This window comes from Cervus canadensis, chromosome 21 (assembly GCF_019320065.1).
Source record: "Cervus canadensis isolate Bull #8, Minnesota chromosome 21, ASM1932006v1, whole genome shotgun sequence".
NCBI classification, from domain to species: Eukaryota; Metazoa; Chordata; class Mammalia; order Artiodactyla; family Cervidae; genus Cervus; species Cervus canadensis.
In genome coordinates, this window is record NC_057406.1 from 52,469,519 (window position 1) to 52,487,494 (window position 17,976).

The following is a 17,976-nucleotide window of genomic DNA, read 5'->3' on the forward strand; positions in this document are numbered from 1 at the left end:
TCTTAAATTATTTCCTTGTTAAATTGATATGGTAACTTTGAGGTACGCCTAGTAATTTGCTGTTCCTGACGGTGCTCAGCAAGAATGTTATGGAAATAAAGCATCTGACATTATCATAAGAAGTGAACAGGGAAAGTATTTGTCTTTTAAGTATTTGTTAAGTTGAATCATGGAAAAGATAACTGAAAAAATTTTCCTCATGAGTCCTTTGTTACTGCCTCAAATTTAAAGCTGCTCTGTCCTGTTTCCTTTTATCTTTAAGAAAAGAGTAATTTCTGACAAAAAATATAGTGAACAGCGTCTTGATGTGCTCTCTGCTCTAGTTTTGGCTGAAAACACTCTAAATGGACCAAGCACAAAGCAGCGACGACTTATTGTTTCTCTGGCGCTGAGTGTGGGCACACAGATGGTAAGGGTATTGCTGTTACTTACAGGGTAAAAATGAGACCTGAAGGTTCACACTTCCCTTTTTACTGACTTAAGAAACCTGTCCTTCAAGTGCAACTTCTCTGCGCTTTTCCCCTCCCTAATAGAAAACATTTAAAGATGAAGAACTCTTTCCACTTCAAGTAGTCATGAAAAAGCTGGATCTTATCAGTGAACTTCGAGAAAGGTAAGTAGGGATCTGCAGTGGTAACAAAAGATGCGGGTGGTGGAAACATCAGAGCTTTTTTTTTTTTTTAAATAGGCTAGCAATACAAGGAATATAATCTAGGTAGACCTTTGGTTCCTCCTTGTAACATCTGTGGCATGACTAGAATGAGACTCTGACAAGGGTTCGTATTTCTTTTACTTGTCTTCTGTAGTAAGGATGAAGCTTTTGGAAGAACTCACTTGAAAAATGTGATATAGCCCTTAGAGGATTGGCAGACTCTGGAACTATTGTGCTTATTGTGATGGATATCTCTGATGAACTCAGAGTTGCTGCTTTCTAACAAGCCTTCATCTACTTGTGAGAGACTTAGAGCCATCTCACATGGTCTTCCATAATTTTATTTGGGACAGAATTTGAGTTACATTGTTGGTTAGACAATCACTAAGATGGATTCATTTTTGGAAGGCTTATTTGTATAACTCCTGTGGCTTTATTGTTTTCTTTTTATCAAATAAGCATTGAGTTTCTTAGAGAGGAAAATGGGTTTTCTGAATTTTGATTTCCAGCTGAACTAAGATTACTGCACAATTTTTATTTAATGCTCATATTTATAGCATAATGTTTTTGTTATTCGGAGAAGCTCAGATTTTTGTAGTTAGTGGCATTTCACTTTCTATCTATGGAAGAAATACTGAACTTTTCTTCACTATAAGATATTTATGATCAAGTTGTTGCCCTATAAAGCATGAAATGGTCACTTGGCAAAGATAATAAATAGGTTGAGTGCCACTGGTTTTTGTGGTTGCTGTTTTGGTCACAGGTTTTTGAAAGGTCTCCTTTTCAACTTTAAGACAGGTAAAATGGTGCATGTGGTGCAGGTCTTGTAAGTCTAGTCATATCAAATAATACTGAAAATTTAAACTATCTTAATTAAAGTTATATATTTTTTAAGTATGCTTTAAAACTAAAATGCATTTATAAAATTCTGACAGTGTCAGATATTGGACTGTTTTGTTACCATTATTTGAAGAATATTTGTGACTTTTCTATGCTAATTTTGAGTTAAATTATATAGGGAATGCAGATATGAATAGACACTCTTACCTTTACAGTATGTAATGTCATTCTTTTCATTATTTTGGGGGGTTGCTTCACTTTTGGTACCACTAATTACTACTTTACATTGTAGAGTCCAGACACAATGTGACTGTTGTTTTCTATACTGGCATCGAGCTGTCTTCCCAATTTACTTAGATGACGTATATGAAAATGCTGTTGATGCAGCCAGACTACATGTAAGTAAAAGAATAGTGTAAAGAACATTATTTCTTCATTTTTTTTAATTCACTGTCAAACCATTTTAATTAATTTTAAAATAGATCATTTAATAAACCATTTAAAAACTGGTGCTGTTTTTTAACAGTGCTATGCATATAAATTTTATATTAATACAAATTAATTTGAATATATATTTAACTCTTCTCTTATTCCTAATCATTCTCATTTCACTGGGTTTTAGTTTGTGTCAAAATAATTGACTTATTTGTCAGCAAGGTATTCAGATCTTTCCATTTCCTTATGGAAATGAATGTATTTGAATGCTCAAGATAAAAAGGATTAGTTAATATGATTTTGATTTTTTTGTTTGTTTGTTTGTTTTAGTATATGCTTTAGAGAATAAAACTCAACTCTTACTTAGGAAAGTAAGATAGTCATGTGTAGAAAAACAGCCTTCAGATTGAGGCTTTGTCTTTTAAGATAGGTGACTTCTGCAATATAATTTAGAGATGTAGTTTTTCTAAATTCATGTACATCCTAATTTTCTTCTTTAGTACATGTTCAGTGCTTTACGTGACTGTGTTCCTGCCATGATGCATGCGAGGCATTTGGAGTCCTATGAAATACTTCTGGATTGCTATGACAAGGAAATCATGGAAATTTTAAATGAGGTAACATTTGAGATTGAAAAGCTTAAGATGTGTTTGGAATGCAGTGTTTGGAAAAACTTTTTGGGTTGAAGCAGACTTTCACAAATTTATGATTCTTACTTACAAATCACTGTCTAGAACAAAGGAACTGTCACTGTTGTGCTTAATTGGTCTTTAATTCCTAATTTTTTGTATAGAAATCCAAATTAGGAATTTGGAATTTTTTTTTCTTTTACTTTAGTAAGTAGTATATTTGAATTTAAACTCCTATTCATTAGAAGACTGCAAATGCAAAATTGGTTTGAATACTGTCTGCTGCTCATGGTAATACAATTAAGACAACTATCAATGTTGAATTTCATTTTGAGAGCTAATGACTGAAATCTTTCATATTTAAAAGTAAACTCTGTTTCTTGTGTAACAATTTAATTGCATCTCTCCTTGTTCTAATGAAGTGTGTGTTGTAAACACTGCTATCTTTAAAACTGTATTTTCAGCCAGCAGTATTTTTATATGGAGGAAGGAATTAAAAATGAGTTTTACAGTATAAATCTTACTCAGGTTTGCTAAAACTGTGAGATTTTTAATCTGATTTCTCATGCTGAATATTCATATTTAGAAAATAAGGTACATGTCTTGGTCAGTATTTAGAACCCCATGTTACACCAAAAAAGATGATTAATTTCATTGCTGTTAGCTCAGTGAGTTTTGTGATTTTTTAATAATTATTACATGGAAGCATTTAAAAATTTTTCTCTTGCATGTTCTCAGGATCTTTCTTCCTTTGTTCTGGTTTATATAAACTTTATGCTTCATGTTGTATATTCATGTTCCTTGTGGTGAAACTACCAGACATTAGCTTTTGATTTTCTTTGCAAGGATATTATACTTAAAATACTAATGAACTCATTAGAACTCATCTGACTGCTTCCTGGTTAAAAAAAAGTCATTGATTTAAAATGGATAGCAAAATAATTTCACTTTCCCAGTGAAACAGTATTTTACCAGAGAGTATTTAGTTTGACAGTTTGACAAGCTTTTTCATCATTGTACTGAGTATAAAGCTCTTCACATTGAGAACATGGACATCTAGAAGAATCATACAATTGGAATATCATTTTGAAAATTTAAGATATCAATTCTTTTCTGAATAGCATTTGCTGGACAAGTTGTGCAAAGAAATAGAGAAGGACCTGCGACTTTCTGTGCATACTCATTTAAAGCTGGATGACAGAAACCCTTTCAAAGTTGGCATGAAAGACCTGGCCCTTTTTTTCTCTCTGAATCCAATTCGGTTTTTCAATCGTTTCATTGACATTCGAGGTGAGTGTTCTGGTTTTCTTCTTAGGGTCATATTCTGTATGTGTTTGCTCTGTTAGAGAACAAATAACAAAAATGAAACCTTGAGAAAAATCTTTCTTTGTATTAGTCCATTTATTCTTGAATTCCTTTTTTGTTTCTTCATTTTTGTTTTCCTAGCAGCTTATTTTATTATTTAAAGAACACTTTTTAGCTCTCAGTCATTACTTTTTAATTAATTCATTTTTTATTATTATTTTTGGTTGCACTGGGTCTTTGTTGCTGTGCGTGGGCTTTCTCTAAGTGCAGCAAGCAGGGACTTCTCGTTGTGGTGCGTGGGCCGCTCGTTGCGGTGGCTTCTCTTGTGAAGCGCAGGCTGCAGTAGTTGTAGCCCGTGGCTCGCTAGTTGCAGCCTGTGGACTCTAGAGCTCAGCCTCATTAGCTGTGGTGCACTGGCTTAGTTGCTGCATGGCATGTGAAATCTTCCGGCCAGGGATTGAACCCATGTCCTCTGTGTTGGCAGGCAAAGTCTTTATCCGTTGCACCACCAGGGAAGTCCCATTCCTAGCACCTTATTTTAAAGGAAGAAATTTAATGTTCAAAGACAAGTTGTTTCCTTTTTAGTGTCATTTTTCTTCCTTTCCTACTGTTATCATGAATCAAAAAAAGTTTTGATTTTTTTGTTTGTTTTGAAGCTTATGTAACTCACTACCTAGACAAGACTTTCTACAATCTAACGACAGTAGCTCTTCATGACTGGGCTACTTACAGTGAAATGAGAAATTTAGCGACTCAGCGTTATGGATTGGTTATGACAGAGGCCCATCTTCCTAGTCAGACTTTGGAACAGGTATAGTATAAAGTGTTCTTAGTATAGTCTAATGGTAGCTTAATAGTATTTCTCTAAGACAATTTTTAAAAAAATTTTATTTAGTATGTGTTTATATTTCAAAGTTGAAAGTGAAAAGAGAATATTTGCTATATATAAAAACCTCATAGTTGAGAAGAATAAAAAATTAGTGCTGATTTGCTTTATGAAAGAATTTATCACATGCTTCCAAATGCTTATACTTTACCTTTTGTTGAAATTTTGGTACATACATAAATTTACATACAGCTTTTCAGAAACAAATTAGGATAGTGAGGTGACTTCTGCTGAACTTTTATAAGTTTAGTCAAGGTCACAGTTAAGAATTTTAAACTAGATATAATATATGTGCTTTAATATCTTAGAAAAATGGTTAAATTTATAAAATTGTATTTGTTTTCAAATTGAGTGCAAAATATTTAGCTTTATTCATTCAGTAAGCTAATTTACAAAATGGTTGTATCTCAGGAGTGCAAAGATTTGTCTTCATTTAATTTGCATGTAATTCTTTCTAAGATAATCCAGATAGAATATTTGCTAAAATCCATTAATTTAGTTCCAAAATTTGAAGATCATAATTTTTTGTTCATCTTACTGCATGTATAGGGGCCAGTTCCAGGATCAATTTGTATATCCTTTCATTCACTTATTTATAAAATTAATATTTTTCAAAAATTTGCTAGACGCTGCACTGTGTTACTGGAGAGGGTTGCCATCTCATTCCCCAGGGATCTTCCTGACCCAGGGATTGAACCCATTGACTGCTTTGCAGTCAGACTTTACCACTGAGTCTCCTGTGAAGCCCTCAGTATGTTTAGGGATACAAAAATAAATAGAAACAGTCTTAGCTTGTGTACCTGTAGCCTAGTGGGAGAAAAATAATGAGTAAATAAATTTTTAGATTAAAATGCGAGAAAATCTATAATAAAAACTTAATCAAAGGGGTGTTGTGATAGTACTTTGAGTCCCAATTAGAAAAGCTATGGAACAGTTTGCATGATACCTTTCACTAGATATTCGAGTAATCACTGAAGAATGAAGGATTCTTATTAGGTAACTTGTATATTAAAGGTACATATAGGTAAGCTCAGTCGCTCAGTCATGTCCTACTCTTTATGAACCCATGGGTTATAGCCCACCAGGCTCCCCTGTCCATGGAATTTTCCAGGCAAGAATACTGGAGTAGGTTGCAGTTTCATTCTCCAGGGGATCTTCCTGACCCTGAAATCAAACCTGCATCTCCTGCATTGACAGGAGGATTCTTTATCACTGAGTCATCTGAGAAGTCCTTATATTCAAGGTAGGTAGTCTAGTATAATTAAAAGAAGCATAGAGATTTGGAATTAGACTTTCTAAAATCCCTGGGTTCTGCCTCTTCCTAGCTCTTTGACTTTGCAGAACTCTCTTAGTTTCATTTTCTTCAGCTGTGGAATTTTATTTTTTTCCTTTTTTATTTTTTAAATTATGAAAGTAACACATTTATAGGAGACTTAGAAAATGCAGAACAAAGTTACATATAGTCCACTATACAATTATTTTTTTAAGTAGATCAATTAAGATTTTTAGTTGGTGTTTCCTTATCAGACTCTCAAAAATTAATAAAATGAATAGAAAAGTAGAAGGATATAGTAGACCTGAAAAACACTATGAATCAATTCAACATAATTAAGTTTTATACAATTTTCACACAATAGCAGGATACAAATTCTATTTAAGTTCCCATAGACTAGAAACCCGGAGACACTGGAACATATCCAGGGACATAAAACAAGGTGTAAAAATTTCATGGTCTAAAGGTAACTGAAGTCATACAGTGTCTGTTCTCTTATCACTGTGGAATTACGTTAGAAATCAATATCAAAAGGTACTTGAAAATAGTCCACATATTTTTAAGTGCAATGTGTCATTTACCAAGAGAGATCTTTAACTTAGCCATTGAAAGCCTCAGTAAAAATAAAAGACTGAAAAAGCAGAGGGTGATCAGCTGTGGAATTTAGAAGAAGAATATCTTTTTAAGAATTCCATGTAAAGGACCTTGCACAGTGCCTGAAAAATAGTATATACTTTAGAGATCACCACATATTCTGGCTGCCTTTTAGAATTTGGCTGTTAATTTACTTTCTGAAAAATATAGAAAAAATTCCTTGGGAAGACAAATATTCTCAGAAGTGGTAGGGAAATGATTGTGAGTCATTGATCTTTGAAGTTTTAACTTTTCCTGTCCACACAAAAGGTATAACAGTCAGATTTCCCCAAGCAGTTAGTCCTGATTGTATGTGTCAGAAGCCTCTTCTGACCTTTGATTGTATGTTTTCTGTAGTTCTTTAAAATAATTTAAAAATATTGGGTGACTTAATATAAGCAGTAAGTTACCATATTGATAAGTTTGATTATTTTAAACTAATAATAATAGAACTTATATGTGGATTGTTTTGTAGGGCCTGGATGTCTTGGAAATTATGAGAAACATTCATATATTTGTGTCTCGATACCTCTATAATCTCAATAATCAAGTGAGTAAGTTTAAAAAAAAATTTTTAATGTGGGTACGTGTTTAGTAGGAAAGGCTGAGGGGCAAAGGATTGATTCTTAGCAGTGAAAGTAAAATAAAGGAAACAGTGATTGTTTAGAGATCTTGTTTATTTCTTTGCTTTGACTATATTATCTTCTTGAATGACTTTCCAATTATCTCTAATAAAATAGAGTTCTAAAATTCTTAAGATTAACTGACCAGTGTTTGCTATGGATTGTGTTTGTTTTATTACAGATTTTTATTGAACGAACAAGTAATAACAAACATTTGAACACTATTAATATTCGGCATATTGCTAATTCAATTCGAACGCACGGCACAGGAATCATGAATACAACAGTAAGAAGCTTCTGGGAGGGGGCGTGGTACAGATGTTTGATGCTGCTGTTTAGTTTGGAAGTTTAAAAATAGTTTTTTCATTGAATATTCTGATAAATACACATTATTACCTGTTCATAATACCTGAATTTCCATTTTTCTGTTTGGTGTAATTGAAATATCTGGCACTGAAGTTGTGTTAGATGGAAATGGAAGCTTTGTGATTCAAAAGGCACTTTAGAATGTCTTACCATCTCAAGATCATCATCATGAATAACATTGGAGATTTGAAGGACATCAGCATGAATATATATCTATGTGGATTGTCTGACAGTCTGAAAAGTTGCTTTTGAAAGAAAATCGTTGATAGTTTATTTAACATCATCCCTAGTGGCTCTGCCACCAGGCGAAGAGTCTGCCTGTAATGCAGGAGACCCAGGTTTAATCCCTGGGTTGGGAAGATCCCCTGGAGAAGGGAATGGCAACCCACTCCAGTACTCTTACCTGGAGAATTCCATGGACAGAGGAGCCTGGCCAGCTACAGTCCATGGGGTCGCAAAGAGTCAGACATGACTGAGCGACTAACACTTTACACTTACGTGCTCTTTTTTGGGGGAGGGCACTTACTAGTTATTTGATACCCTTAAAAATAGCAATTTGCTAAAAATATCTCAAATCTTCCTAAAAATGGGCAGTCATGTGAGAGAATGAATCATTTGAGCTTATATGCTATTTGTCCTCTGTGGGAAAAAGAGAAATCTTTAGATGTACCTGCTTTTCAGGTCACAGTTTCTCCTTGAGGAAAGAATAATGCGAATGTTTAAACAGTACAATATTATTAAGCATATTTGGGAGTAAGGGAATAAGGAAAAGTTACATGACTGGAAGGTTACAAAGGACCATTTTTAGTGTAGTGGAGAAGCTATATTTGACCTGATAAATAATATGGTTGGAGCTCTTTGTTAGTGGTTGCCAGGAGAAAAATAAGACATGGATGGAGTTTCAGATTTCAAGTTAGGAATCATCTGCATAGAGATTTCTGAACCTTTCAGGATCAAACTCTTCTTTGACCTCATCTATCAACCATTCATGTAACAGATGTAGTTATGCTTGTATTTTATGTGTCTCAGGCACTGTGCTGGGTGCTGAGGTGAGAAAAACAGACATTTCTTGCTCTCATAGTAATTGTACTCTGGCGGGAGAAACAGCTGTTATTCAGTTAACCACACTAATAAATGGAAATTCCTGATGTCTGGTGATGGTGAGCTGAGCACAGAAAACATAAGATCAGAGACTGGCAGATTTACCCACTATTAAGATGGGTAGTAATCTTCTAAGAACTACTACAACTGAGGAGATCATGAAAAAGCAGTGTTTTAAGCTGCAAGAAAAGTTCTGAGAAAGCACCCACTTCCATAACTGGGTGATGAAGACTGTTAACATGGGCATACATGTGCCAAAATAATTGGTAATATTTGAAGGTGGTGGGGATGGACATTAATGCAAGGCTTTCATCTGAGGTTCAGAATTAATCTTGTTTTGACTTTAATCGTAGCTTAAATCCTACTTTTTCAATGTTTTCTAAGTCTAGATCAGGACCTTTTAATCCATTCTCAAAACACCTGCACTTCTCATTTTACAGGTTATTGCAGTTGAGATTTCCTAGTTTATTTAACATATATTATACTTGTCTTAAAATTCTTGTCACTCCCACTAGAATACACTTGATGATGACAAGGGCAATGTCTAGCATGAGAGCAGGTGCATTGTCTTGCACATAAGAGGTGCTTAAAATATTTATGGGTAAATAATTGAATGTTTACTATCTTCCTTTAGGAAAGGTCAAAGAGCACCGTGTTTTTTACTTTAGTATCAGTTCATTCATGTGCATTGGTAATAATCTCCTGAGTGTGGTTTATGACATAAAACCTAGCGTGTCAGCAAATCTGGTGTATGATTCTCACTATAGCTCTTAGTCATATTATTATGTGACTATATTTTCTGTTTTTAAATTTCTTTTTTTGTGTCATAAAAATATTTAAGAGGAGCTTTTAGAAAGTTTTATAAACTTTGGCAATAAAAACTTCATTTATTTCAGGTCCAAAATGAATTAGACTTTATAAGTGGATTATTTTATTTAGTACTACTGATTTGAAATTAAGTTTTATATTTAATTTTTCCAATTTTAATTTTATAGGTCAATTTCACCTACCAGTTTTTGAAAAAGAAGTTCTATATATTTAGCCAATTTATGTATGATGAACATATCAAATCCAGATTGATTAAAGATATTCGGTTTTTCAGGGAAATCAAGGACCAAAATGATCATAAGGTATTTTTACATATTCTTCGAAAAGGTAGTTTGATTCAACTGTTGAATATATTGGCTTCCCTTCCACTGCTGTGCTTTACTTCATTGTGCTTCACAGGTACTGTATTTTTTAACAAATGGAAGGTTTGTGGCAAACCTGCATTTTCAGATGCTGCTTATCTTATTTTAGCAGCAAAGTATTTTTAAATTAAGGCATGTACATTATTTTTTTATATGTAATGCTGTTGAATACTTAATAGACTATAGTACGGTGAAAACATACTGTTGTATTACACTGGGAAATCAAAAAACTAATGTGATTCACTTCATTGCAGTATTTGCCGTGTTCCAGGGTCTTGAACCAAACCTTCAATAACTTCAGTGTTTGCCTATATAGCAAATGTTTGTGCTGAAATTCATTATGAGTTACTCTACTAGGGATTTCTTTTTCTTTTTTCTTTTTCACATAACTCCCTGGTTTGACTTCCAGTTATCTGTATTTTCCCTTGTAATTTCTTACCCTTTGCATTCTCTGTAAGTGAAAGTGTAAGGAAAAAGTAAATGATGAATGTAACCAGGTATTACTTTTCTTCATTTTAAAATAATTCAAGAGCAGAAACATTTAAACAATGTGTTGTTTAACATTTAAACTAAATGTTCTCCTTCATTTCTGTCTTCTCCCAACTCCATTTTCTGGGGCCAGTTGCTATTAATAGTGTCATGTGACATCTTCCAGATGTCTGTGTGATAAACATGTATTTGTGCATTACAAATACTGCTTTTTTCCTTAACAAAAATGGACTGATGCTAAGCATACTCTTTTGCAGTGTGCTTATCACGTGTTAGTACCCATAGATCTACCTTGTTCTTTTGCAGAGTTGATAGTAAAGATGCATACTGTAAGTCCTTTAACCTCCTACTGAGAAATAGTTATTCAGTAGCTTCTGATTTCTCTGTGCTACAAACAGTGCTACAGATAACATCCTTGCATATTTATCTCTGTGTGTTAGGGACTGTTTTTGAAAGACAGATTCCTTGAAGAGGAAAAGGGCAAAGAATATGATTGTTTAAAATTTTGATACATGTTGCCAAGTACTGTAAAAATACTGCACCAGTTGACAATCCCACCAGTAATTTATGAGAATGCTATTTTACTTTCACCCTCTGGACTGAATTTTCCCATAGTGAAGTGAAGAATTGTAAATGTTAACAGTACAGAGGCACGTATAGCCATGTGGGTAGAGAAACCAGCAGGCTTGAATGGATTTTCTGTTTGATTTGCCACATCAAGACCTGTTTTTATTACTCTTCTTAAGCATCACCTAGTTCTAGCCCTCTTATATATTAGTTGTTCATTCTTTTCAGTGTCAGAGCAGCAAAATAATTAATAAAATTACAGATTAGTTATCAGGAAATTACATTAACTCATTTTTATTGAATCAGAAATTAATGTTCAGAGAAATAAATGGTGCTGCTGTTATATAAGAATTGTTTCCATTTGTTACTCATACAAAAGGAATGATTTAAAAATTTTTTTAGTTGACTAAGACTTGAAAAACCATTTATCAGTGATAGCAGCTAGAAATTTTAGTTCAGCTGATGTGTGTTATTTGGGAAGGAGTGTGTTTTTATGTAAGCCCCTAATACTTTTCAGCCCATGGAAACTTTTCACAAATCTCTGAACAGATGTTTCTAGGAAGAATTGATTTCTTTTATCTATCTGATAGAGCAGCTGGAAGACCAATGTTGGTAATGGGAAACCTAAGTTTGGTGGCATTCATAATTATTCCCTTTAATATAAAAATATTTAATTTATATTGACCTTGAATATTGGTAGTTTTTGTGCTATATATGAATTTTTTGTCATTAAATTCAGTAATTGTTTTTTTGAACGCAATGGAAATGCAAAATTAGAACAGTGATACTGGTATGATTGATTTGGTGGGTATTTTATGTTTTAGGAGTCTTTATTAATAATGGCAGTCTTCAAATTTTCTCTGTAGTATCCTTTTGAAAGAGCAGAAAAATTCAATAGAGGCATCAGAAAACTTGGAATAACCCCAGAGGGACAAAGCTACCTTGATCAGTTCAGGCAGCTCATCAGCCAAATTGGTAAGTTATTGTAAACATGTTGAAAAGTAAAGTACAAATGCCAAGAATCTGTCTGATATATTATAAATATCTCATAGGAATAAACTTAATATGTGTGTGCCGAGTTTAGCTTTATTGCACTAGTAATTTCCTTTCCTTACCAAAAGTTTTTCAAGTATGATTAGATGGTTGGTGCACAAATAATTGATAGATAAGTAAAATATTTATAAATAAAATAGTATAAATAAATATTTTGTGGATAAATAAAACCTCTTCAATTAAATTAAAAATATAACTAACTCATCTCAAAGGCCATACTCAGTAAATAGTCAGCTGGTAATTATTTATTGGGTGCCTTTTCTTTTCAAGGTCCTATTTCAGACTTTTAAAAGAGGTTCCCTCAAGTTAAGCCTAAATGCAAAGTTGTGCAGTGTTTATGTGAAAGGTTATTTAATAATTTTTCTATGCTCCATCATTTTATATTTATATATAATTTCTTGAGTTGTCCTTCTGCCTTACAAGTAGAACTTGTTTTCTGAAATGTGTAACACTATTTAAAAGGAAGAACTTCACTTAAAAATAATCCAAGATTAAAAAAACTGTATACTTATTTGAGCTTTTCATATGCATTACCTCTATTAATGTCCTCATGGTAACCCTTGAGATAGGCATATAATCATCTTTTTAAAGATGAAAAAAGAGAAACTCAGAAATAAGTGGTGTTGCCGGGATTTTAACCAGGATTTTTTGGCTCCAAGCCCAAAGATATTTCATATTCTTCACAGTTGCAGACCGCAAGCAGCTCAGTCAATTCTTACTGACTCTGAAACTGAAACTGTTAGTCGCTCAGTCGTGTCTGACTCTTGGTGACCCCATGGACGGTAGCCCACCAGTATCCTCTGTCCCTGGGATTCTCCAGACAAGAATACTGGAGTGGGTTGCCATTTTCTTCTCCAGGGGCTCTTCCCGACCCAGGGCTCAAACCTGGGTCTTATGCATTGCAGGCAATTTCTTTACCGTCTGACCCACTGGGGCCCCATTGACTCTAATTTGGTAAAATTTGGCCTCCTGAGATTCACTGATTCATTGTTATCAAACATTTAAAAAGGCTTTGTTAACCAAATATTTTTCTCAATGCTGAGAATACAAATAGCCTTTGTTCTCAAGAGGCTTTAAGTTTACTAGTGAGAAAGGTATGATAAACATTTAGTTAGGGAATAGAGTCAGCATCAGCTAAATTGTATAGATTAATTGGTTTACACATTAAAACTTTCTATTTTGTATTAGTACAAGAACTTAGAGAATTTTACCTTTGTAAATTTTTAATTTTAAGCAATTTAATAGTGAGGTACTGTCTAATAGTGAGGTATTGTTTTATTCATAGTGATATTTAATGTCGTATTGGATTGTAAATTTATGGAGCAGTAGTTTTTAACCCTTTTTGAGAATCTGATACTGAATTGATTTTCCTCAGAATAATGCCCCATGCATGTTCACATATAATTTTGCATAAGATATACCAGAGGTCAGATGCCCAAAGCGAGAGTCCATGGTACTCAAATTAAGAGCTGTTTCTTCAGAGCAGTGTTGCTTAAAACTTTTAAATTCACACACCAATAAGTTTTTTCCCCTGGTGAATACTGCTTGTGGTAGTACTTATTTCATGTTTTTATATTTTCTAAAAGTATAGTTTTGTACTATGAAATAATCATTAATTCATGAGCTTAGGACGCTAGTCATTTTTCCCCAGTATACATCAAAATACACATTTTTCCCCAGTACACAAAAAATCATGTTATCTCTGCCCCTGCCATGTATTGCACAGTTGGTGAATATTATCCTTTATAGTTTGTTCTAGTATTTTATTCTTTATTCTTTTCTTAGGAAATATAAGTTCTTTACCTCTGCCTGTAAAAATTGTAATGTGCTTTTGAGTCTGTTAACTGTTGAGAAAAGGAGTAAGGAATCTAGAGCTAGGAGCAAAATGAGAAGTCTTTTTGTCTAATAACTTGCCTGCTGAATGAATAATCACCACCATTAACATTTATTGAGCATTCATTATGTGCCAAAGTTATTCTGAGTGCTTTATATGTTCTAACACATGTAAAACTCAATGCTAAGAAGTAAGTATTATGTTCACTGATTCCACATATTTATTGAGGACAGTACAGTAGGTGCTGGTAATATCTATGACAGTAAACCCAGTATCTAACCCTTTATAGCTTAATTTAACAAATGAAGAGACTAAGATACAAAGTTTATAACTTAACCTAGGTTTTGTAGCCAAAAAGCACAGAGTTCAGATTTGAACCCAGTGGTCTAGCTTCACAGATTTACTCTTTACTGCTGTTCCCTATTTGCTTCTCACTAGCATATTTTGATCAGTCAATTTGAAGGAAAACAATTTGACCAATTTGACAGTTTGAAGGAAAACAATCAAATACCTCATTTTTCTAAGATGCATGTTAAAGAAGCATTTTAACATCATTTCTTATATTGGGATAAGCCTTGGATTCAGTGATACCTAATTGAAGGTTTTTAAAGATATCAGATGAGATAATGTCTGTTAAGTACATAATTATATCATTATAATATATGAAGTGTTGACTGCTTCTTAACTTTTTGTCTGTTCTTACTCACAAGTATTTTCATTTCATTTGAGTAGGAAATGTTGGCTTTAGGGGTGGAGCAGTGAAGAAAACAAAAGGTATATCATAGATCTTGCATTCTAGTGGGGGGAGATACAGACAAAAAGATATGTATCAGTAATAGGTGCTGAGTAAGGTGACATATCATTAAACACTTAATGATTTAAAATGATACTCAGGAAATTAAATAGTTTAATGATACTTAGGGAGAGCTCTAAGTAGGTGACATGTGAGCAGGAACCTAAATAACACGAAGGAATAAGCCCTGTGCATGCATGGCTAAGGAAAGAGTTTACCAGGAAGAGGTGGCGGTAGATGCTGAAGTCCCGAGTCTGCTTAGCAGTTTTGGAAGCCAGTCAGGGGCTGGAATGGAGTTAGAAACAGATCAGGAAACCATTGCATAGTGTAGTATTCTAGGCAAGAACTGCCGGTGGTTTGGAGTAGGGTGAGAGCTGTGAAGGTCAGGAAAACTGGTTGAATTCTGGTGACATTTTGAAGATAGAGCCAGTGTAATTTGCCATTGATTAAAGTATGAGGGAAAGGGAAAGGAGGGTTTCCCTGGTGGTCAGTGGTAAAGAACCCTCCTGCCAATGCAGGAGATGCAGGTTTGATCCACAGGGAGAATCCCCTGGAGAAGGAAATGGCAGCCCACTCCAGTATCCTTGCCTGGGGAATCCCATGGACAGAGGCGCCTGGCGAGCTACAGTCCATGGGGTCACAGGGAGTTGGACACTACTACCTAAACTAAACAACGACATTGAGGATAAGGAAGGAGGCAGAGATGACTTCACTGCGTTTGGCCTGAGCTACTGGAAATCCTTCCAGACTTGTCAGTTTCTGAGGAAGAAAATATAACTGGGGGGTGAAGATCTTCAGTTGGAGTTAAACTTAAATTAAAAATTCTTCTTAGACATGGAGATGTAGGCATTGGATAAAAAAAGCCTAGAGGAATAGTCTTGGTTGGAGATACTAGTTTGGGAGGAATCAAATAAGGATTTCTTGATACCACTTGCAGCTGTGTGTGTGTGTATGTAAGAGAGAGAGGGGGAGAGAGAGAGAGATATTATTTAATGTGAGTGAAGAAGCTATTGGTAACAGTAATTTTTAAATGTTTTTTTAAAATGTGCTCAATTTAATGCATTTATCAATTGAAACGCACTTATTTTTAAAATATTTAATATAGGTTGTGTAAGTTTATGTACATTTATATTCAAAGAGTTGGACTCTAGTGACTGAGCAACAATATTTTAAGTGCACAAATGTGTAAGTTTTATTTTTGTGGAACAAAACTGAAGTAAAATACAGCAAAATTTCTCTTGGTACTTACGAGTTGAAACCTTGTAGTTGAATGCTATATATTATTTTATTCCTCATTATTAGAACTTAGAGTTATTTATATAAACATCTGATTTTTTTGTGTGTATGTGGTTTTTAAGGTAATGCTATGGGCTATGTACGAATGATAAGATCTGGTGGCCTTCATTGTAGCAGCAATGCCATTAGGTATGGATGCAAACATATTTTTGCCTTATTTATGCCATGTAGAAATTTTATGTCATTTAAATCTGTCTTTATTGTAAGTAATATTGTTTAAGGGGCTTTTTTTCTTTTCTTACTGATACATTTTGAGATCAGATACGGAAGAAAACCATTAATCCTACTACTTAAGTATTTTTCTCAAATTTTAAGACTATAGCAGACTTGAAAATCTGTATCTTTTGAAGTTAATTTCTTTTATCAGTGCAGTTTGAAATGTTCTATAGATTACATAATTTTTAAAGATTATAATTTGATGATTATATGTAAATAATTAAAAATGCTGAAATTGAGTTTTGGAACTCAGTTGTTCCAAATATAAGTGGTGATATTAATAATATAACTGAAATGCAAAGTTCTTTCCAAAGATATTGCTGAAAAATTTAGTCTTACAGTACTGCTTTTATGTCTGTCAATTTCATATATTTAACTTGCTTTAATAAATGCCTTCTAAAATTCTTACGTAGATTTGTACCTGATCTTGAAGATATTGTAAATTTTGAAGAACTAGTCAAAGAAGAAGGTCTTGCAGAAGAAACATTAAAAGCAGCAAGGTAATCTAATCTTGGAAAAATAAGTTAAATTTGGAGATTTAAAAAATCTATATTCATTTAAACATTAAAGACTAGAGGATAACATATAAACTGATATGTCAGTGTTTTTATTATGCAAATAATGGTCTGTTTATGAAATATAATTTTTTTGACTACAGTATTCTGAGATCTTTCCAATGTCACTAAAAGGGATCTTTTAGACGGTGCCCTCAAATACATGTGACTGTTCAACAACTTGACATGTGGTTAGTCCATATTGGAATGTGCAGAAGTATAAAGTTCATAACTAATTTTGAGGATTTAGTGTTTCAAAAAGAATGCCAAATATCTCATTAACAAAATGGGGCCTTCCCTGGTGGCCCAGTGGCTGGGACTTCTCGCTCTCAGTGCAGAGGGCCTGGGTTCCACCCCTGGTCAGGAAATGAGATCCCACACGCCCCGCAGCTTGGCGTGCTTGTGCTGCAGCTGGAGACTGGGTGCAGACAGTTTTTAAAAAGTATAAATTAAAAAAAAAATCTCACTAACAAAATTCATTTCACCTATCTTAAAAAAATAATTGTATTTACTTATTTATCTTTGGCTGTGCTGGGTCTTTGTTGCTGTGTGGGCTTTTCTGTTTGTGGCGAGTGAGGGCTGCTCTCCAGTTGTGGTGCATGGACTTCTCACTGCGGAGGCTTCCCTGTCGCGGCTCCCAGGCTCTGGAGCACAGGCCCGGGAGCTGGAGCACACGGGCTTAGTTGCTCCACGGCACGCGGGATCTTCCCGAATCACACATTAAACCCGTGTCTCCTGCCTTGCCAGGTGGATTCTTTGCCACTGAGCCACCAGAGAAGCCCCTTACCTATTTCTTTTTGCTCTTCTTTGATATTCCTCTTTGCCAGCACGGCTCTAGAATACTGGTCCGTCCTTTTATGTAACCTGGAGCAGTAGTTTCCAGTACAGTGGCCACTACCAATTGTAGCTGTTGAACACTGGAAATAGGGCTAAGGGACTAGGGAACTGAAATAAAATCTTTATTTCATTTAAATTTAAATAGCTAATGACAATCTTATTGAACAGGGCGTATGTATAGACTTTTAAGTAGTGATTTTGGAACACAATTTAAAACTTGAAAAGGCATGCAGAATTGTTAAGTATTTAGAAAATGGGGTTTTCTTATTAATAACTGTAACAGTTACTGAGTCAGGCATGAAGGGGCACCCTTGGACAAAGTGGAAACAATTTGAATATCAAAAAGAATAATGGTAGAAATTGATTATAATACTGAATTTAAGAAGAATCTATGATACAGTGAT

The 17,976-nt window shown here is 34.1% G+C and overlaps 1 protein-coding gene across 1 annotated transcript in view; it reads left to right on the forward strand.

Moving 5' to 3' along the window:
- The window catches only part of WASHC4 (WASH complex subunit 4), a 53,176-nt gene that overhangs the window by 24,968 nt on the left and 10,232 nt on the right, over window positions 1-17,976 (forward strand). Inside the window, exons 17-28 of the mRNA XM_043440964.1 lie at window positions 263-409; window positions 534-613; window positions 1,785-1,890; window positions 2,428-2,544; window positions 3,678-3,846; window positions 4,518-4,672; window positions 7,129-7,203; window positions 7,458-7,562; window positions 9,739-9,873; window positions 11,856-11,964; window positions 16,028-16,094; window positions 16,595-16,681. Coding sequence (XP_043296899.1) covers window positions 263-409; window positions 534-613; window positions 1,785-1,890; window positions 2,428-2,544; window positions 3,678-3,846; window positions 4,518-4,672; window positions 7,129-7,203; window positions 7,458-7,562; window positions 9,739-9,873; window positions 11,856-11,964; window positions 16,028-16,094; window positions 16,595-16,681 — 1,352 coding nt within the window. The remainder of the gene's footprint in view (window positions 1-262; window positions 410-533; window positions 614-1,784; window positions 1,891-2,427; window positions 2,545-3,677; window positions 3,847-4,517; window positions 4,673-7,128; window positions 7,204-7,457; window positions 7,563-9,738; window positions 9,874-11,855; window positions 11,965-16,027; window positions 16,095-16,594; window positions 16,682-17,976) is intronic.